The following is a 23,173-nucleotide window of genomic DNA, read 5'->3' as shown; positions in this document are numbered from 1 at the left end:
ATTTTTTGTGGTGTTCACTTCAACACCCTATCACCAATGTGATCCCCAAAATCAAGAGCTCATTTGCTGTGAACTTTTGAAATCTTCAGGTCATGAAGGAGCTGTCTGATGAGAGAAGCAGACAATCATAAGCAAGGGACAAAATTCAATAAACAGCATCCAATAATCTCAGACAAATACAACTGTCAGCTCTGTGCTGATGAATCTCAGACGTGTTCCCAGCTTCTCGATTTCCCCTTCCTGACTCTCAGCACTCTAATTATTGGCAGAGTGAGGTTGTTACTTTATCTTTCCAGCTTCTTTCTATTCCTAACAAAAATATAAATGCATTCCCAGTCATCTAATATTTCTTTTGTTTTGGATTATTCTTCTCACTAAATAGTTGCAGTATTCTTTCCATTTAATGAAATGGTTTCAGCTTTCTCTCCTGTTTAATGAGTTGGAAAATTAGCATTGAATGAGAATAGTCCATGGCTTTGGTCTGTAGTTTAGGAAATCTGTGAGAAGGAAAGGAAACGCTTGCAAAGGCTGTCTGCAAACTCAGGAATGGTCTTCATGTTGCTTTTTCTTTAGCGTATATGTAAAGAGCTTGGTAAATGAAAACAGACTCAGCTCAGCAGAAGGCAATGCTGTTGAAATGCTCAAGTTTTTTTTCCTCAGACTATTGTTTTTCAACAGTTACTTTTCATTAAGAGATTTGAAATTTTTTTCCTCAACTTTACTTACATTTTTCTTCAAATGTGCCTATAATTATGGCTAACAATCTCTAAGATCTCAGACAGTTTTATTTAATTTACTTAACCACACATAGATTTTTGCATTCTGGCTCTTTTGTTGTTCTTAATAAAGAGCTAATATGCCAGTATGAGGTGGCCATTAGTGTTGTATTGTGTCCTGCTAAGTGATGAGATTTTGATTTTCTAATCTACACTGGTGTCTAAAGGTCACTGCAACAGCTCAGCTCCCCAGCACCACAAGAATCCGTGTTTTATGGATAAGTCCATTACATGGAGCCACACGTGGGATGAACAGGCAGCACAAGGAGGCTTTATCAGCCTTCAGCCCCCAAGGGCTGTGCACAACACAGGAAAATCCAATTAGAGCCACAGGGAGTTTTTCAATCTCTTAATCGGCATTGCAGCACTGCAGATGGATATTATTGCCCACTACTTAAACTTTATTACTCCATTTTTCTGTCTGTAGCCCTTCTCCCTGCCAACCCACCTTGAAGAGACGGCAGGCTCAGCCATATAAAACTTTTTATGACCTTGGCATCTGCACTGTTTTGTCGCATGAAAGATAAGTACAACTGTGACAGAGGAGCCCTGCAAGGATTAAAGCTAAATTCACCAGTGCAGGCTGCTCTGCCTCCCAGTGTGGAGAGCCTCACCTGCCCTTGGTGACAGAATGTGCAGGACCAACCTCTTTTTGAGGCTAATGCCTTCCAAAGGAGAGGCAGGATGATGTGGGATGAGGGAGCAGGTGCTGGCTGCATTTGAGCCCTGGTTTGCACAGAGGTGCAGATTCATTGTGTGACCTTGCATTGAGTCACATGACTTCCAGTGTTTCAGCCATGCTGTAAAATTGACTAAAAGCAGGACTTAAACCAAGCACTGCATCCTGGGTAAATAATAGGCTCAGGGAAAACATATAGGAGGAGGGGATTATGTTTTTGTCTTAAAATACCTTTCCTGACAGAGGGGGTGGGTTTGCCATGGATGAACAATCCGTTAGCATAAATTACTGTTATTTTCAGTGTTAGCTTACCAGGTATATGTATCAAAGAGTGATACAGTCTGCTTGATTTTATGGTACATTAACTTTGCCAGAACGCATTTATTATATTTAAAACCTACTAGGTACCTGCAGTGGGAACAAAGATTGCGTAATTATTTTTTCTTTAGCTTGTGGGAAACCAAATGCTTTGAATATAAAAGATTCTAGGGGTGAAAAGTTCATTCAGTTCACCCCCCCATAGGGAGAGTAGAGACAAAAAGAATCTGATTACTAATTTGAAAACAGATGAAAGGGACCAATATAGTGATGAAATAACTGCTACTTCCATTGCTGCCCTTTGTGTTATTGGAAACGGTAAATAGATGCAGTAATTGAGCTGTGAAGAAAATTTTGTATTATTTTATAATAAGCATCTTCCCCAATCAATTAATCACTTTGGAATAGCTTCAGGTTTTGATTTCAGAGCCTCTATGTGAGATTTTCTTGCAACAGCAACAAAGAGTAGGAAATGTCCCAATGTGCAGTCCCTGTTTTAAATGAGGGATGCTGAGTCTATGAAATTAATGGAAATATCTTCATTAAATTCACGGGCTTTGCTGCTTCAGAAAATAATAATTTGCTCTGGAAAGCATTGCAAAATCCCCATGAGCAAATTCACAGGTAAGGATTTCCATTTTGCAAGGCTTTCTGATACAGAAAGGTCTTGGATGCGTTCATTCTTACACTCCAGCTTAATTACTTCATTATCTGATCTCTCATCATTAATGAAATAACTGTGCCTCCTTATTCTCTCTGGTTTGTACACGGGTCAATACCTGCTCTGGGTGGGGAGAGAGTGTCTGTGTGGATACTGTGGTGTGCAGAAGGCTCTCTGATCTTCATTTGTCAACAATGAACAATAATGAAATCCACTGATCCTGATATATAAGTATGTATATATTACAAAAAAAAGAAAAAAAATCACTACTGTATTTTGAAAGCAGAGAACACCTTCCTAGTTCTACAACTCGTCCTATGCTTTGAACAGAAAAGGGATTCAAATTATACATATTTAAAATGTAAGAAGCCTGGAGATCTCAAGCAGCAGCAAGATTATACCTGTCCAGCCACAGAATTTTTTCAGCCAACAGATTTTTTTTAGTGCATTAAGCCTTTTCCTCATTTTCTATATCTATTTTGGCATAGCTCTGGGAAGAGGGACAAAGGTAGAAGGAAGCATAAACTCTCCTACATGGCCTGTTCCCAGCAGCTATCAGGCAGTGATTTACAGTATTAAAGTAAATATTTTTCATAGCTTGCACAGCAGAGTTTGTGTTTAGCCACTTTTAGTGTGAGATATAACACATTGTTGACTGTGATGAATCCACACTGGGAAACAATAGCTTGGGCAAAGCACAGCAGTATTTAAAAAGGCTTTAGAATGAAGCAGCAAATACAGAATTGGAAAAGTATGGAGAGGATTGGGAAAAAGAAATCAGTTCAAGGTTAGATTAGATCCACCCTCACAGAGACTGTCATAGCTGGGCATTGAGTTATTGACAGCAGTGGGGAGCACAGTATTCCAGCCACTGAAGTGCTTTTAAGTGTCTTCCATAATGCTGCTAGCCTTCCAAACCTACAGAAAATAATTGCAATTTTGAGAAAAAAGGATACAGCAGAAGTTCTGATTTCCATCCTAGAAAGACATATGTTGTCTCAAACTACTGAGACTAATTCTAAGTATTTAGGGACTTATTCTATGGGGGTTTTTAAATCACATGTGATTTTGCCATTAGAACAAGCAAAATGATTCATATGTTCTTTGCATTTGACTGATGGATCATTGAAAAGCAAAAACCATGTGGCACCTTTTGTTCTGATGGAGGAGAACAGCAGTGGCACACAAAATAACACTAAATGAAATGGCAAATCATTGAGCCACTCCCTTTGTACAGTCTGCAGTCAAGCCATCATTGCTGTTCCCAGAAGTTAAATGAAAATAGGCGAACTTTCCTTTTTCAGTACTCTCTCCTGAGTAAAGCACAAGAACACAAGTGCTTTAACTGTCAAGTGATGATCTGCACTGGTGACTACAAATACAAAGGTTTGCACATGTTAACATGCTAAAGTTATGTTAGAAGCTGGGAAATCATATAAAGATTAATCAAGGCAGCACATCACCTCATTGTATCCCACTGATCCTCCCCTGAAAACAGCTGGTATTTTGCTAGAAGTTCTCTGCCAGAAATGGGACGTGATTCAATATTGCAGCATCAGAGATGCCTTTGTTAACTGCAGCAATCCTCAGAGTCAGCAGAATTACTGTTGAGTATAAATACATTTTCTGACAAATCTCAAGCAGGCTAAGAATGCAATCCCTTGCAATCAGCAGATGTGCTTTACATTCAGTAACTTCATCAGGATGTTGCTTTAGATTGATGGTAATTACTGATGTGTCATTTGGGGTGTGTTGTTGAGCAAAGTCCATTAAAACTCAATTTGTTTCATCAGTTAGCACCCAGTTTGCATTATGCAGTATGTTCAAAAAACATTCCCATTGGAGTTGTGAAGGTGGACATGAGGCTGGGAAAAAAATCTTCAAAATGCAATGGCACAATAATTCTGGTTTTCATGGCTGTGGTCTACCAGATCCTATTTCTGGCCTTGTAATTCAGAGCCAGGTTCTACTCCTTCTTCCATTACAGCTTTCCTCTACAAACTTTGCCTATCACTCCTCTCTTTGTGCTGTTTCCTTCTTCCTATAAATTGAGTATTGCTATTAACCTATTATTCAAGGTGAGGATAAAAACATAACGTTCTGTAAACCATCCTGATTTCCAGAGCAATTCAGGGCAATGTTTAAAATGTCATAGAAGAAAGAACAGTAATAGACCATTTCTATTTTGTTCCCTCAACCTTCTCCCTTAAGGAGCAGATCGTGACTGAAATCAAAGATCTTGGGACTTGGGTCTGGCTGTGCCATATGGAAATGTCTGACTGAGAGGAGGGAGAGGTGGCAGGTGTTGTGCAAGAGCAGCTCCAGGAGAACACAGTGTCCTCTATCTGGCTACTGCAGCATTTTGCAATTTTCTTTTTTTTTTTTAAGATTATGATGCTGCAACAGCATTGGCAGAAATCTGCTCTGAAAAGCTGTGAATTGAATTGGTTTAATAAGCCCTATTTTAATGCTGTTTTATCTTCCCAACTTCTCCTTTCCACATGTTGATTCTCTTCCTTTACACAAACCCTAAGAACACTTTCTGTTACTTCTCTCATACAGTCAAGCACAGGACTATGGTGAGGTTTTAAGCATTTTACAGTAACAAACATCTAAAATCACCTGTTAATACTTACTGTCTGCAGTCTTTATTTTCAGATGAGATTGTCTTTAGTCCTATGAGTTCATACCTCCTACCTTCAATTCAAGGACCTGAATGAGATTTCCATCCTGTTTCCACAACTAATGACATTTCTTGGATGGGAGTAATATATTTTCCCATTGTAAATAACACAGATAGCACTGTGCTGTCCGGGCAAAAAATACTGGGTTTAGTGACAAGCTTTGAATACTTAACAAAATCCCTTGAAGGCCCAAATTCCGTGACTTTTCTCCCCTTGAGTGTCTCTTCCTGTGCAATTAAGGAGGCTGTTTTCAGTTACTTAAGAGAAATAAGTGGAGGAGAATAGAGCCCTAAGAAATGAACATTAGTTATCCCAAAAGGGACCTAGTGAGAATTGAAGCTTAAAAGGGTCTACACAGTTTAATTCATGTACCATCTGTTTTTGGGAAAATTAGCACAGATTAGATTTTCTAACTCATCTGAGGCTAAGAAAGTGCCTTTAGAACCTGTAGTATTTGCTTAAGTATTAAAAACAAATTAGCACCATTTTAGTTACTGTGTGAATCCTGTGCCTATCAGCTCCCTTTGGAGTAAGCCAGAAGAATTGTAACAGCAGAATACCAAAGTGATGCCTCTCAGCCAGCCCCTCCTTGTCATAATGTTCCTTAGCTGCTTTATGGAAATGTTTGACATTCCTGTGCTCTTCTGAGCACTGTTTTGTTAGATGTGACCATTCTGTATAAATCCAGTTATTGCTCAGGGCTGAGAATCTGCTCACTGTGACCTCTGACTGGTGTTCCTGCTCTCAGTTTGGCTGTAAGGGGGTGTTGTAAGCTTAAAGACATCTGATTTAATGCAAAAGTAACAGAAAAATATAACTCAAAGACTGTGTAATTGTATTGTATTAAAGAATTACATTATAATTATAGGATAGCTTTCAAAAAAGGAAAAAAGGGTTACATTTTAAAATACATGACAGAAACATGCAATAATTTAGGTTTTCCTGGTTCAGTTATCTCCACTTTGCCACTGACCAGATTTCTGTGTTCTGATGGCCAACAGGTGGACCAGCCCTGCTGAATGAGGCTGTTGTGATACTCTCCAAGTAGGCACTATTGAACACCAGGCTTCCTGCTGTGGACCAAATATAGGGGCAGTAAATGCAAAGTTAGCATCTTTAACAGTGTATTTACCTCAGCTGGACTCCGTTTTTCTTCCACTCTATTTGTTGCAAAAATCTTTAAATGTAGGGCAGTCTCAGTTATTGTGGGTTGGATGTACACACATTTTTCTTTTCAGAGAATTCGAGGCTCTTACTTCAGCTTCCAGTCATCTCACATTCCGAATCATGTCACATGCTCAATTCTGTGAAACATCAATTATTTTATGCTACCCATTAAATATTACTTAGTTGAGACACTTTGTTGATGCTGTATGTTTGATGCTGTGCCTATGAGTGTAGTTAATCATGTGTTGATTTTACATATCTCAAAAGATGAAAGGGCTGGAATCACACCCTTGGTTTGAACAGGCAAGTTTTCTTGACTTGACTAGAATTGGATTTAGCAGAGCAATGACCCTGGTCCATCATTTTCAGATGAAGTTGGGGTATTGCACAGGACACTCCCTGCAGTGTAGGAGGACAGGATGCAACATCCAACAGAAAACTGGAGCTCTGCTTTTAGTTGAGGTTGCAATAGCCCTTCAAAGAATGCTCCAATTGTAATCAGAGTAAAAATGTGAGCAAATAAAGATTTTAGGTTGGTACTGCAAACAGAGTAGGTGCTCTTGTGCTAGTACTGGTTTGGGGAATGGAATTTTAGTTGGTGAAACCTGGATATCAACACACTGATAGAACCAGTCTGTGTGTGCCCAAGTGTTGAAGCATTTTCTACTAATACCTCAAAATAAAGGTATTCCAGCTTTGCTTTTGTGGTACCAAGGAGTGAAACTCAACAGGACTACAAGGCTTGTTCTTCTGCTACTCCAGAAACCCACTGGGAGTTAATCGGCGATTTTTCACAGACGACATCTAATCTATAAGTATAAATTACTTTTCACTCCTATTATGCCTTAATTGAAGAGCACCAATGTGAGACTGCAATAGATGGAGCTTCAGTAATTCTAGCCTCAATTAACTTTGTGTGGATTTGAGCCTTTTTTCCTTCCTTTTCCATGGACTAAGGATAATTCTCTGACATCTTGTATTTATTGAAATTATTGCTAGAAAAGTTGGGGGATATGCATGTGATGAGGGATTCTATAAGATAATTCTGAAGACATAGGCAGGAGTTGTGTGTATGATTTATAAATGAATACATATCTTTTATGTCCTACTGTTTTGTTTAACAGCTGTACCATCAGCAGTAGCCAAATCCCTCAGGATTCTGCTGGGGAGGAAGAGTTTAATAGCAATCATCTTTTGGGTAAATGGCAGTTACCATCTCTGTAACAGCTACCCTCATCCCATCCTTGACTTTTCTTCAGCTCCCTGCCTTTAAGACACAAAATGTGTGTTGCAGCAAAGTAAAATCACAGTGAAGAAATAAAACACCTTGCTGTCTGGAATAGGAAATTCAGACACAGCAGAAAGCAAAGAATTATTCTAGGAGAGGCAGGATCCTGTGTAGGAAGAGAACAGTCATATGGTGATGCAGTTAATTCTTAGTTCCTTCATATTTTACCAGAAGTGATATATATTTACCAGAAAATTAGATTTGATGCCTCTATCTGGGCATATATGCTCTTACAAATGTTTCTGGTGTTCAGCTAATAGCAGTGAAAACAGCATAAGAATCCCACTAGCACAAGCCTGTGGATTAAAGTAGTTGTTTACAACACATTTTTGTTACAGACCTCCCCACGTTTTCCCTCGTGGCTCAGATAGTCGAAAAAACATGTTTCTGTTTGCTTTTAATTGGTTTGCACCTCTGAGAGATCTTTTGCCACTGATAAAAAGCCCAGAGACTCTGAGAGGTCAGCAGGTATAAAGTGGAAAGCCTGCTATGGTTTTTAGCTTTCTCACTGTTGGCCAAAGTCCTTTTCTCTAAATAAGAATATTCGCAGCGCCCCTGGTGCTGCAGCAGGGCAGGTGCGGGGTGGTGGCACAGGTAGGACAGGGAGTTTGTCACCCCCCGAGCAGATGGACAGGTTGTTATCACTGGGGTAAAGACATTGCCACGTGTTCCTGAGGATTTGCTAAGTAATAAATGGAGAATGTACCCCAAATTTACTTCAAGGAGCATGGTGAACACAGAGAGAAATCCACATGAATTACAGAGCTCCAAGAATGATGCTGATGCTGCTTAAATAGGATTAAGCTTTGCAAAGAGAGAAGGGAAGAGGAAAGGTGGAGGAAGAGAGAAAGAAGGAAGATAGAAAAGTTTTATTTCTCAGGCTTTCTCAAAACTTATTAAAATTCCCAGTACTGTCTTCACTGAGCAAGCCACACAAGTCAGATCTTGATTATTTAAATCTGATGTGTTGTTTAACTCACACATTCAAAAGCAAGGCAGGATTTTGGTGACCTCTGCCTGTATTCTACTGTTCATAAAACTTTCCTGAACTGAATCTTATCTCAACAGTCACGCATTTCAATGGCCTCGGGTTGTGATTTAAGAATGCAGGCAATGACATACTGAATGGAGTTCTTCATAAATTGGTCCAATGGTTAATCTTTTCTATTTATTTTCAAATATGGACATTTGAGTTCACAGTAAATTAGCACCATAATTTCTGAGTTCTGATTGAAAGACTGCACTTCCAAATAGCTGCTAGGCTTCTAACTAGTGATTTGCATATGCAGTTTTACATGAAAACTTCTAACTTCCTTTTCATCAGCTCATGGAAAATATATTAGCATTGATTGGACCCTCATTGCAAATCTCAATCCTGGGAAGAAAAATCAAAAATTATGGTGCTGTCCCTCTAAAGTATGAATTTTCCCTTCTAGTGAAATTAAACCCATCCTTTCTCTCAATTACCACACAGTCAAAATTCTGAGAAACTGCTTGGTATTATTGGGGGAAAAAAGCATTCATATGGAGCCAGAGTGACCATTATAAAGTAAAGATGATTTCCAGGCTCAAGTCAGAAAAAATGTTCTCTGGCATGTAATAATCAATTAAAATATATTACCTAAAAGATGTGATCTGCATGCAGTTCTAAGTAGCTGCACATATCACACAGCTTATTACACAGAAAAAAATTCTCAGATATTTTGAGTAGAAAAATCTTTAAGTCCTATATGGGCCATCTTCAAATAAAGAACTCATTTTGCCCAAATCTTGAATGAAAATGGAAAGCAGAGTTTCATGGGGTCAGTTTTCATCTTTAAAACCTTGCACATTAAGAACATTGATATTTGTTAGCTCTCCTCTATAAAATCTCTTCTGGGTTTGTAGCTGCTGCCTTGAGTTGTATCATCTAAAGTGAAAATTTATGGAATATTTCATGAAAGGCCAGCATATCTCAATGGCTGAGCTTGCTACTGGAAATGGGGGTGCTGAGAGACCATAGGAGAGGGCAGATTTTTGGTGCAATGAGCTGTGGGCTGCTTCATTTTGCATATTGCACTACTTGAAGTAAGTGGGACTGGAACAGCTGTGCACTCAATCCTGGTGAAGATAAAAATCCCTCCCTCGGGGCATTGCTTTCTTCTGCCAAGTAGGACAGTCAAGTGTTGGATTTGGCTGTGGACTCTTCTGTTCTCTCATGTAGCCCTTCCTTTCCGTGTGGGCTTCGGCTGAATATTTCGAAAGGATCAGTCCATGTTTGATTTTTGGTATTCCACACATTATCCTGAAAGATTTTGGTTTGTCCAGGCTGTCTTTCAGGGATGATTTTATTTATATTTTTGTAAAAGTTCTCAGATTTTATAAGAGCACTGCTAGTGAATTACTCAGTAATATAATGTTCATTTCCTGTGAAGACTATATGCAACTTATAAATACTTTTAACCAAAACTTGAGTTGCCCTAGAGCATGACCCAGCCATATACCATAGCTTTGATTTTTACCTTGTGGAAGGCATTTAAGAAGATGTTCTTTGATAGCGGTAGAATTTCTTATGTTTTTTTCCAAAATAAGAATATTGATAGATATTGCTATTTTCTGTAGCAAACCCCACCTTTTTTCCTTGTATTTTCCAAAGAAAAGAACACATTCAAATCAAAGGTGTTCCAGCTGCCTCTTGTGTCCACCCATGCCATAATGTCATTCATCAGCTCTTAAGGCTCACTTCTCCTTTCTAGTATGTGTCAGCACATATCACTTAAAATCTTGTAGAATTAGTATCTGCAGCTGTATTTCTGAGCCTGGGCTCACCTCCTCCTTTTCATTTTGCTTTTACAGCGAATCCAGAAATCTGTATTAAAGATCTCAGCTCGTGGACTGGCCCCATTGCTTATAGAGCTCTCAAAGTGTCTCTGGGATTGTTATCAGCCTTTCCTTTGACTTCAGTAAAGATCATCAGCAATAAGTTGCTGCAGAGCTGATCTCCCCTGTGGCTGTGCTGTGCTTGGAGCAGGGCTGGCAGGCAGAGATCCCCTTGGATCCCTGATCCCTCTGCCAAAGCCTGCCCCACACCACAACCCCCTGTGCAGCCACGGGATGGGCACAGGACAAGGCTGAAATATCGATATCATGCACGCAGAAAATACCCAGAATGTGAGAGCCTCCCCACAGCTGTCCCAACATGACAGAAAAGGCAGAGTGGGATAGAAGCATTGACAATGGGAAGGAGAGGCAGATACAGATTTTTCAAAGCACTCTCAGACTCCTATCATCTCTTTATTGAAACTTAAAGGCAGAGTCACCCTCTTCTCACAGCCTTCAAGGAATGATGGATTTATAATGTGTTTCAACATCTACAGGATGCTTGGAATTGTAGAATCGTAGAATGGATTGTGTCAGACCTTAAAGATTATCCAGTCCAACTCCCTGCCATGGGCAGGGAAACCTTCCACCTATCCCAGGTTGCTCCAAGTCCCTTCCAACCTGGCCTTGGACAATTCCAGAGATGGGGCAGCCACAGCTTCTCTGTGCCAGGCCCTCACCACCCTCACAGGCAAGAATTTCTTCAGATATCCCCTGATTTTGTAGGCTCCAGTGACTTCACTACTATTAATTCAAAGGATTTAGTGCCCTGGGAGGGATGTTTAAAATTGCAACAGTAGACCAATGCTGAAATAGCTCATCAGAGTTCACAGAACATCACACACTTTCTTCCTTGCATACTGAAAAAAATGCCAAATTATGTATTGGCAAGCTTGTGCATTTACTGATTCAACCCTGTAAATTGTTTACTTTGGTGGAATGGTTGGGAGTTTCTGAAGGCTGACTGCTGGGGCAGCAGCACTGACCAAGGAAGTCACCATCCCTGGAGGGATTTAAAAAGTGTAGATGTGGCACTTGGGGACATGGGTTAGTGGCTGGCTTGGCAGTGCTGGGTTAATGGTCCCAAAGATCTTTTCCAACTTAAATGATTCCACAATTCTGTGATTCCTGGGTCTGAAACAGCCAGGAAAGGCTGCATCATGATGCAGCATGGTACTACACACACTTCATGGAGTTAAGCTAAAATCTTGCACTTCTGAAATCATTAATCTCATTACTGATATGTATGTGGCAGAAAGCTACAGGAGCAGACAAGAACTTTGCTAATGCTGCAATCACTTTTCTGTATATGAAATGGATTTCACACAAAACACCTGCTTGAGCAGCACTTTCAGAACACTGGCTTGTCTCATTCTCAGGCAGAGGTACACTGCAGATGTCTGTAGAGGAATGAATGTTTTTCATGCACAGAATAGTTCATATTCTCCTACATTTTTCTTATGGGAGTTCCTAGTCCTTTTAGCCACCTTATCCCCTATCCATGACTAAAATAAGCCATTAAAATTAGGAAGTGCTGGTCAGCAAAGCAAGGAGCAGTATCCTCTGCTTCATGAATATCATATGCACATTAATGCTCACAGTGCTGCTGCCCATGTAAATCATTCAGATTACTTAGCTGATGTGAATTCTAGAGAGATGGCTAAGATGAAAACAAATGTGCTCTTTAAGTTTAACCATCTCTCTTAAAATTTGTTTATCTTGCTCACATTCCTATAGTTTAAGGGGCAGTGGAAAATTTCAGTACATGGCAATTACCATTCAATATTAATAGAAGGTGTTGAACTAAAGTCCTAAGCAATGAATCCAGAGGGAATACAAATTCTTTCCTCAAAAACTGCTCTGTATTCTTCCACTATGCATTGGTGCATTTATACTTGTGCAATCTAACATTTGCTTTTAACAAAATTAAAGCTGGCATTTGGCTGCACAGGGAATTGTAACTGGAAACCTAGCTAAATTATTATAACACTTGCCTAAACAGGTGGGTAATATTAAAGCCTGAAATGTTACTGCTTTCAGAGACACAACTCTTGGAAAAAGCCCTTTACACATGTCAGACCAGCTTCTATATGCTCTTGTGCTTCATTTTTAGAGTAGCATTTGTTGTTGCATATTTTCTCACAGGCAGATATTTTTCTGTGTGTGTTGTGCCCAGCAAGACATTCTGCCCCTGACTTCCATCCAGCCACGAAGGTCACTGGGCCATCAAGCACTCACAGGGACAGAACTCATTAGAGGCATGGTTTGGGTCTCCTGTGATGAGAAATGGCACTTTCATACCCACCAGCCTGCACCTGGCCTCTCACTGCATCACTGGCTTGTAGCAGTCCCTTACATTAGGAAAAAAATCTGTCTTGGCCTCCCTCTCTGCATTAATTTGAATTTTCAAATTAGGCCAAAGCTTAAAATAATTCAAGCTACATAAGGTTTTCAGTTAATATTTTAAGTTTCCCAAGTCCATTATTTTATTTACTCTTCAAAAATGCTGGAATCATATTAGAAAAAGATTCATCTGAATGGCAAGCAGAAATAATTACCCAGGCAGGTAAGCCTATAAAGCATTAAAATTTGTCTTAACACAAAATAGAGGGCCTGGTTGTGGCAGTCTGCATATTTGTCTAACAGACATGTAACAGAGAAATTGTCCAAATGAGCTTAATAAATCTCTTTCTTATACTCACAAAAGACCACATACTCACTTCCATAATTCTATTAGAGCCTGCTCCTCTGGAGGAGATAAAAGAAGAGATAACCTCTCCATTCAGAATATAAAATAGCAATTGTTCAGCTGATGATTGGAATATTTCCAGTAGAAGGACTTAATTATGGAACAAAATTAGCTCAATCTGACCTTTTTAGAGAATAATGCAAAACTAAGTTTTTTGCAAATGTCTTCCTGGAATAACTGAAATAAGAAATAATTTACTTCCCTCTTTTTACAAGAGCAAAAGGTGGCAGAATATGATAGCAGTGTTCTTGGTGAGATGACAATCCAAAGATAATAATAAGACAGTATGTGCAGAAAGAGATAATATATTTTAATAGATTAGCTGATACAGTTTAAAAACAGAGAAGCTTTCAGACACACAAGACCTTTGCAGCAAGAGCAGGTTTCCCTCAGTGACTCAAAATTGCAAGCTTAATAACTAGATGGTGTAATGGTTGTGTCATAGGACTGCACCAAAATGTGTGGTATCTATATCCATTACACACTGAAAGCTCCTCTTGGGATAAAGACAAAACCTATTGTTCCAATCTCTGCTTTATCTCTGTGATAAATAGGAATAAGTACCTGCACCCACAGACCAACAGGCTGGGGATGATGCTGGTGTTAAAGCATTTCCCTCCAGGTGTTTAGTTCCATGCATTTATCTGTATTGAGGCACTCCTCACTTGGAAAAGAAGAAAAAAAAAACCCACAAACTGGAAAGCAAAACCTTATCTGTTTTATCAGTTCCATCTCTGATTTCATGACATTCTGAATGCTCCTAAGCCATGCTGATACCACTGCATACAAGAAAAAAAGGCATGAACAGGTGGTGATATTAACAGGCTTCTTATGGTTCTGAAAAATGAGATAGAAATGTTTCATGTCATGAAAGTCAACATCAATCATCATCCATCTTGTGCAGATATGGAAATCAGCCAGTGTGGTTCTTGCTGAGGAGGTGTGAGATATTTCTTTTGCATCAGAGCTGTTGCTCTGGACACAAGTCATAATTTGTTTAATATAGATGAATGAGGAGAATATTACTAACACTGCCTTCTTTCCTTTTTTTTTTAATTTTTATTAAACTGAAAGCTCCCCCTCCTGGCACATTCCCTGAACTGAATGCAGGGTTCCTGACATCTACTTTTAGCAAGAGATTCATGAAGATTCTTTAAAAGTGGTATATTTATAGTCTCCCAAGGATTACCTATTTCCCTATCCAGCTATGAGACTTGATATGATTTGACACCAGGGGTTTGCCCTAAGGCTTTGTCTGTAATTTTAATCTGTTGCTTTTCCAGGCAAAGACTTATGGTTTCTACTTTGTTGCATATCACACAGAGTAAAGAAAACACTTTTTCAGAAAGTTTGAGTGTTCACATTTCTGTTCAGAGTGATCAGTGTAGCTCAGCTATAATCACACCATCTAATTTCCTAATAAATGCCTTGGCATAATTCTGAGAAATCTCCTGGATCTCTTGGAAGCAATGCTGCAGCTCTGCTGAGGGCAGATCCTGACCAGGCTCAGGGAATCTGAAAGCCAGGGAAAGCAAAAAGCAAAGAGGGACTATGTGTTTATGTCACAGTTTTGGTAAGCGCTGTGACTGCTCCCTTCTCATTGCTGCCTGTGCTAGGGACTGCCAGTCCCTCTGATCCCCTGAATCAGTGCTGGCACTTCTGTGCTTAATGTGATGAACTGATTTCTCACTGAATTTCCACAGCCATACACTTAGGCAAAGAAAGGGGAAGGCTTTCCCAGCGTGTACAGCCACATTTATGAGATCCTGTAGCTCCCATAAATGCCTACATTTTAATTTTGTTCCAGCCCCTGGTACCATCCCTCAGCTCCAAGCAGGCTGGCAAAGGCAGTGACACTGGTTAGGGAGCTTTCATTAGATTTGCCATCGTATTCAAAGACATCATCTCCCCGTGTCCTTAAAAATTATTTATGGAGACAGCATTTTACTGGAGCATGAAGCCAAGAATGAATGTTCCTGTGCAGGCAGGATTGTGCTGGGGCAATGCTTTCACACAGCCATGCTCACCAACCCTCTGGCCACACAGAGCAAACTGAAGGAATGTGAAGCAGAGTAAAATAACATCATAATGATCTCAACTCAGTGCTGAGCTGTAACAGTAAAGTGAGAATGAATAAATGAATGAATGAATTCATTATGTCTTCCTTTCCTAGGCTTCTCCTGAATACCAAGGGGTTATTTTCTACAATGGTGGTGGTGCTACTTGCTCTTTATGCAGTTAGGTAATAAACATGGCAGGTTTCAGTTGTAGAAGAGTGGTTATTTTAAAGTCTAGCATAGAGTAACAATTCACTCCAGATACAATGAATGAAGTATGTCGATTAGACTTGGTACATTAGGTCTGGAAGTGGGAGAATTGCTGGCCTGACACCTTATGCCACTTTCCTCTTCCCTCTCTGTGGTTACAAAAATCAGGATTGTGACCTACACAAACAAAGCTGCTCGCCCTAAAATGGAGCAGAGCTCAGCTGCTGGGGCAGGGAGGCCAACGAGCTTCCAGTGCCATTTACAGCAAAGAAGGGCTGTCAGTAGAAATGTCTCTATGCATAGGGCAGAACATCAAATGCAAGCTTGCCATTTGGAGCCAAATCAGAGTAATAATAAAGTAAAAAGTGACACATTCATTATATCCATGAATATAAGTACACACATGCACCTATCTGTATTCTTTTTAAATCCTTGCTATATAGATATATATACACGTGTCTTCTTAGTAATGTCTTAAAAGCTGCTTTTATTGTCATAATGAAAGAGTAGGACTCCTTTGAGAGCCATTTGTCTGCAAAACTACTGTAAACTTCCTTTGAGTAGGCTGTCTGCACTCAAGAGAGTTGAATCAGTAGAACTTTGACGAGACTAGAAGACCCACTGATATCTAATTAATGTGCAAATAATTGTTGTAATCGTTGCATTTCTCTACAAAGCATGTACTGAAAAGCAGTTACACGATTTAGTGAGCATCAAATCAGTTTGATATGCAAATGGAGATATGGACTACTTCATAATGCTGGTGGTATTTAAACATTTGTTTATTAAGCTGAGAAAATTCAAAATGTCAACAAATGGGGTCCAAAAGCGATGTCTTTTATCAACAGACACTTTCTTCAGAGTTTTTACTGTACATTTTACTGTGCTCTCCAGATTACCCCCAAGCTCCTACCTTTTTGGTTTTAAGGGATCATGGAAACATTGACTTCATCCATTTAATGCAGATTCAATTAACTCAGGTTAATGGTTATGGCATGGAGCTCAGGGAGCTGAGAGCTGCTCCCATTGTTCAGCTTGTGACATAAGCTGCATTTTTGGGTGGAGAAAAAAGTAAATGACAATGAGTTGCCAGGGCAGGACCAAAGAATCTACAGGGAAATGGATTCACTGCATCTCAAGCACGTGCAAAGCTGCATCCAAGTACAGAAAAGCAACACAGACTTGATCAAATAATGTACAGAAAAACTGCATCTTATCTGTCTCCTAAACTTCTACTCTTAAAATCAGTACAATCAACAAAAAGTCCTTGGGAGGACCTTTTCAGATCCAGATGAGTGTTTTGCCTGGGATGTATCTCTGCTGCATATATTTATCATGGCCAAAAGAGTGGATATCAAATATATTTTATTTCAGGAGAAGGGTAAAATTACAAATTGTTCCCAGGGACTATGGAAAAGTATGTAGTTGCGTGATATTTAATAGCATATACTTGTGAAATCTTGGAAGATTTTCACAGGATCACTCAGAAGAACCCTTGCTAACCCCTTCTCTTTTCATTTACTTTTACAGGATTTCTGAGCACTGGGGACCAAGCAGCAAAAGGAAACTATGGCCTCCTTGATCTAATTCAAGCTTTGCGATGGACTAGTGAAAATATTGGGTTCTTTGGTGGTGACCCATTAAGAATAACTGTTTTTGGATCTGGGGCAGGCGGTTCATGCGTCAATCTGTTGACTTTATCCCATTATTCTGAAGGTAACCGTTGGAGCAATTCAACCAAAGGTATTATACAGGTTGCAAATTTTGACAATTTTGGTGTCTGCATGCCACCACCATTAGTACTATGTGATGTTCTGTATATTCTCTTTGTTTCTATGAACTGTTGAGTTCAGCTCAGTATTAAGAAACTTTTTAAAGGCTATACAAGCCTCCTTCTCCCTCAGCTCTTCTGTGCATGTTTAAATTTTGGGTCACTTTCTTCTTTTTCCTAGGGAGCTTTGTAGAAACACTTTATAGCAGACATCTGAACGGCATTTTTCTTGGTGCATCATTTTTGTCTCTTTTCTTTCCTACCTAAGGGTGTCTTTTTTGGAAAATCAGTCAGTCATGCTCACAGTAGATGAGGTCATCTATATTCAGACAGTTGTGAAAGGCGTGTTTAGTTTCTCCTGAGGAGCAGAATTTAAAGAAAACTAAAATGACAGAGTTTCTCTTTTCAGGCTAACAGCTGAATTGCTTAAAACTATTATTTTGTGTGAAGGAAACAATAACTAGTTCAGAAATCTTTTGTCTGAAACTGCATGGACTTCACTTGCTATCATCTAATAAAAGAATGGTTGAAAGTTTTGCATGCATGATCCAAAATTGTCAAAGCATCCAAGTTGCAAATGGACTTCCTTCTATATGTTTTTTCCTATTCCATAACTAACACCTTTTCTCTCTAGTTGAGGCAGGTGGCAGGGAATCAAAATCATGCTGTTTGAGGCACCTAACTTATTCTTTCTATGATTTCTGCACCACAGTTTCACACAGTGTCTCTCATTTGCATGGCTATTGCTTATTGATCATGTTACTTTTGTCTAACTGTTTTCACATATTTTTATCTGTATTACTTTTATCAGGGACATCACACCGTGCCCTGTGCATTTAATCCTCCACTAATTTATATTGCTGTATCTCCATGGGGGACTAATTGGCTGGTCATAAAAACATAATTCTGCTGACATTAAAAGAGCTGCATTTCCCCAAAGTCATGTTACAAAGACCACTGAGGTCAATAGAAGTGAGAGATTCTTTAGACCATGCCATTATGCTTTTTTAAATGAGAGAAAAATATAACTTCTACAAGAAGAGTCAAGTGGAAAATAAGACTGTGGTCTAAATTTAAGTCTATTTTCACAATTTGATTTTTAGTGTAATCTTTTCTTCTTCCATAACTACCTAAACCTACATAGGAGATATTTAAAAGAAGATGCTTGTAAAATCAAGATGTAAGCATTACCTCACTGCACTGTGACCTGAGGGTGTCAGTGCACCATCTTCTTTCATCAGAGCTCTAAAAACCAACTTTCTCATTAAGGACTAACTCCAGGTTGAATGAGGACACCTGGTTTATCTTCCCCTAACTCTTTACTTTGCGTTAAAATCAATCTTCTTGGTGTAACATGACATCAATGCAAAATGCCACATTGACAATATTTGGACAGTCATGTGTTGCCTCTCATCAGCAAATGATACCTTGTCGTATCCCAACACATGGCCAGAATTCTGCCAGGACCAGACCAGAATTTATTTGGGGAAAACTGAGGCACTTTGATGCCAACACAGCAGATCAAGGCATTTTAGAGGGGTCTGAAGAAGGTTCAGTAAAAGTAAATTTTTGAGGATTTCTTTTAGAAGCAAACTCATGCTTTGATGAAATTTGGATTAAACAGAACAACTCACCACACTCCCACGTTATGTTTCATTTGGAGGTGGTTAGATCTGCCATTAAAAAAAAAAATATGAAAGAAAAAAGAAAATATAAATTGGTCAGGTTCAAATAAGTAGTTATTTCTTAACATTTCCAAATCTCATTTTGTTTTATGTTGTTCCACATTTACATATGAAAGGTGGAGAAGGACATTTTACAAAAGCATGCAGTGATAGGACGAGGGGGAAGGGCTTCAAACTGCCAGAGGGCAGGGTTAGATCAGATATTATGAGGAAATTCTTCCCTCTGAGGATGGGGAGGCCCTGGCACAGGGTGCCCAGAAAAGCTGAGGCTGCCCCTGGATCCCTGGAAGTGTCCAGGACCAGTTTGGATGGGGCTTGGAGCAACCTGGGCTAGTGGAAAGTGTCCCTGCCCATGGCAGGGGGTGGAACTGGATGAGCTTTATGGTCCCTTCCAACCCAAACCTTTCTGGGATTCTGTGATTATCAACCAATCTCTCTCATAAGATGTAAATTCAGAAGCTCTCTTTGCTTCTGTCATGTCCCTCTGAAAGATTCCCTTGGCAGTGAGAGGAAGAATTCAGCCTATTTCAAGGTGGAGCTGTTCACAGCCTCCCACCTGCAAGTGGGCAGAGCAGCACCCATCTTCACAAAGTGCTCTCAAAATACAGATGAATATATGCAAATTATTATTATTTACTGTGGTGAGAATCTGAATAAGGGTCACAAAGCACTGTGGCCCATTGAACATTTAAATCTTCTTTCCATGCGTCTGAAGCCCATGAGCAACAACAACAACAATAATAATAATAATAATAATGCACATTATCATATAAAAATGTAGTTCTCCATCCTGTGAGGTACAAATTTCTGCCACGAATTCTGTGACAGAATGAAAATAATTTTTCGTACTGTTCATTTTTCACCAAATGGTTTGAGTGGAGGAATGGCTCTGTCAGCATTCTTCAGCACAAGGAGGGAATTTTGGTTTCATTTCCTCAGATGGTTTTATGGCCAAAGGACTTGACCACTTTTACTTAATCCAGCATCTGATGTTTATGTAGCACTTAGTAAGCCACAGCGTTTGTATCAGCATTTTCTTACACATAGCTTACACTTTCTGTCGTTGTTCAGACATATTTAATAAAGTAATAAAGTTAGATTTATACAATATGCAAAAACCCACACACATTATGAATTATCATGAAATACATCATGGTGAAAATTCAGCTTTGTCATTTAGCTACATTTATTACAATGCCTGGATCCTCTGTGGTAATTCTACTGACTTTGAGCTGATTTATACTAGCTCAATATCTGACCTTATAAACATGCAAATATATTTTAGCTGTTTATAGCTCAAGTTCATTCTTATTTTTACTCATATCTTGCAAGAAAATATTATCTTGGATATGAGTTTTCATAAGTTTAAGAAAGGGCCTGAGTTTATACATTTCAGTCTCTATATCTACCTAATTTGAAGAATTTTTTTTTTATTGGGACCTAATACAATGATTTAAATCATTGAATGATTTAAAATTCCTGAGGAGCTTGTAAAATGTTCCCTGCCAGCAACAGATTCCAACTTATTTTTGAATGCACAGGGTTTGGTGCTGCAACAGAAGCTACAAAAGCATTTCTGATTTGATTTAGAGGCTAGGGAGGGATTTTTATCAATAGAAATATGTTGCTTATCAACGCAAAAGCCATCTTGTGGATAATTGGAATAAATTTCTGAGGTAAGCTGAGAGCCCTGACTCCAGTTCCTCTGGTGGGAGCATCCAGCTATTCATCAAGCATTGGAGAAAGATTCCTGGTGGAACTGAGTGAGGCCAGGTGTCACTTTCAGTCCCTAAGTGACTGCACCAGAGATTGTGGAATGGCTCCAGGTGCCCATTAGCACCAGTAAAACAAAATTTTGACCCATCTATCTTAAATCAGCATAATTTTTGAACACTATAAACCATTTTGTATTACCCAGAGTGACCTATAGGAGGTAGGGTCCAGTATAAAATATTTTCCAGTAGTTTGTGCAAAAGTTGTGATACTGAAATGAATTTATTTGAAAATGAAAAAAAACCAAACTACTCACAAAACAGCAGAAAGGCCATCATTACCTACATACTGTCTAAATATCTATTAAATACTACCTAAATTACCTAAATATAGTTTTTGAGCAATACTTTACACAAGGTTCAGACTTCTACTCTCTTTCAGAACCCAAAGTACCCTCCTTAAATGGAGTGGAAAAACACAAAGGAAGCACAAGAAATCAAAGCAAGGATGGAGTTCTGATTACATTGAAGCCAATAGCAAAATAATTGCATTAATTCACTGACTACAAGAGGGTGAGGCTATCATCCAGGACATGTTTTAAAAATCCTTACAGAAGGGAGAGGAAAACATAAATTTTAATGCATTTTGTTATTTCTTTGGGTAGAATTCCTGGTCCAGGATGATACTTAAATCAGCATAAATTAAAGTTAAATGCACTGAAGACTTAGTGATTTACTGCAGGTTTATATGCAGTGCCACATCATTCTCTCTCCCTTAACTGAATACCTGAACATATGTTTAAATATCTGAATTACAAAGCTAAACAGTGTAAAATACATCATTTCCCTTTTTATGTAAGTGTGATCAATATAAACCTGCCTTAAAAAAGCTCCTTACAAGAAAAGATTTTGACTTAGACACTTCTAAATTTAATAGCTGCCTGGTACCTTCTCATCTATTACTCCAGAATATAAACTTTTGCAGTGATACGCAATTTAAAAGCACTGCACCTGTCAAACCAAGTTCAATTCCAAAGAAAACATTTAAAAGTGTAATCGATTAATTTTACACGTAGTTCTATGCATGCATGCTGATGATGGCTTGAACAATACCAAAAACTTCAACCCATTTCAGAGACTTGATGGTTTTTACACCAACCTATATGGTGCTTTAATTTTAGGAATTTTTTTTTTAACCTGATAGTTTTGTCCTACAGAAGGTAATGCCACTCCTTTTTCTTTCTGAGTTTCTTTTGAAAATCTGGAGTGTATTGAGGGAGAATCATTTGCTTTAGCACATACTGCATTTATTTTTTTGCACATTACCTGTAGGTACAACAGCAGTCAGATCTCACCACCCCTTATATTTAAGTACTATTAAGATTCAGGTATCTCTTCTGTTAAAGTTTTCTATTGTTTCAAAGACCACCTTTGAATCTTTCAAAGTCTGTGTCTGTTTCAAGGTCGCTTCAGTAGTTTTCAAATATTTCTCCCCACAGGACTTTTTCAAAGAGCAATAGCTCAAAGTGGAACAGCTCTCTCCAGCTGGGCAGTAAGCTTTCAGCCCGCAAAATACGCCAGGATGTTGGCTACAAAAGTTGGTTGCAACATGTCAGACACTGTAGAACTGGTGGAATGTCTGCAGAAGAAGCCTTACAGAGAACTTGTCGACCAGGACATCCAACCAGCAAGATACCACATAGCCTTTGGACCAGTCATCGACGGCGACGTGATACCAGACGACCCTCAGATCCTGATGGAGCAGGGAGAGTTCCTCAACTATGACATCATGCTGGGAGTTAACCAAGGGGAAGGGCTGAAGTTTGTTGAAAACATTGTGGATAGCGAAGATGGCATATCAGCCAGCGATTTTGACTTTGCCGTTTCTAATTTCGTCGACAACTTATACGGATACCCCGAAGGCAAAGATATCTTGAGGGAAACTATTAAATTTATGTACACAGACTGGGCAGACCGGCACAACCCCGAGACCAGAAGGAAAACACTGCTGGCTTTGTTCACTGATCACCAGTGGGTTGCACCAGCAGTGGCCACAGCTGATCTTCACTCGAATTTTGGATCGCCTACGTACTTCTATGCCTTCTACCATCATTGCCAGACAGATCAGGTACCTGCATGGGCAGATGCAGCCCATGGAGATGAGGTTCCTTACGTACTAGGAATCCCCATGATTGGTCCTACTGAGTTATTTCCTTGTAATTTCTCCAAAAATGATGTCATGCTAAGTGCAGTGGTGATGACGTACTGGACAAACTTTGCAAAAACTGGGTGAGTACCAGATAATGAATGGTCTTGTAGGCAAACTTTGGATGGAATGGTGCTTTCCATTTGTTATTTCCCTTGGAAGTTCCTCTGTACTTGTAGGATGAATAAGAGATTAGGAATTGAGTTGGATATTTATGTTTACTGTAATGTCGCTTGGCTCACTTACATGTTTTTGGAAAAAGAGGGGAAAAATATCTTTGCAGACTTTCTGTGAGGAAATTTTAAAATATATACAAAACTAATTAAGGAAACTCTGGAAAAGTGTAAAACT

General features: G+C 39.2%; 1 protein-coding gene across 10 annotated transcripts in view; it reads left to right on the top strand.

Moving 5' to 3' along the window:
* Positions 1 to 23,173, top strand: part of NLGN1 (neuroligin 1) — a 381,431-nt gene that overhangs the window by 353,779 nt on the left and 4,479 nt on the right. For 7 of the 10 annotated variants that reach the window (XM_026792056.2, XM_074547426.1, XM_005484780.4 and 4 more), the window contains 2 exons: positions 16,979 to 17,191; positions 22,116 to 22,905. In XM_026792056.2, the coding sequence (XP_026647857.1) occupies positions 16,979 to 17,191; positions 22,116 to 22,905 (1,003 nt within the window). The remainder of the gene's footprint in view (positions 1 to 16,978; positions 17,192 to 22,115; positions 22,906 to 23,173) is intronic. The other 3 variants (XM_014265515.3, XM_014265514.3, XM_026792058.2) reach the window with 1 other exon arrangement.

This window comes from Zonotrichia albicollis, chromosome 9, assembly GCF_047830755.1.
Source record: "Zonotrichia albicollis isolate bZonAlb1 chromosome 9, bZonAlb1.hap1, whole genome shotgun sequence".
Lineage (NCBI taxonomy): Eukaryota > Metazoa > Chordata > Aves > Passeriformes > Passerellidae > Zonotrichia > Zonotrichia albicollis.
The sequence above is the reverse complement of the archived record's forward strand: the minus strand, read 5'-3'. Positions and strand labels throughout refer to the sequence as shown.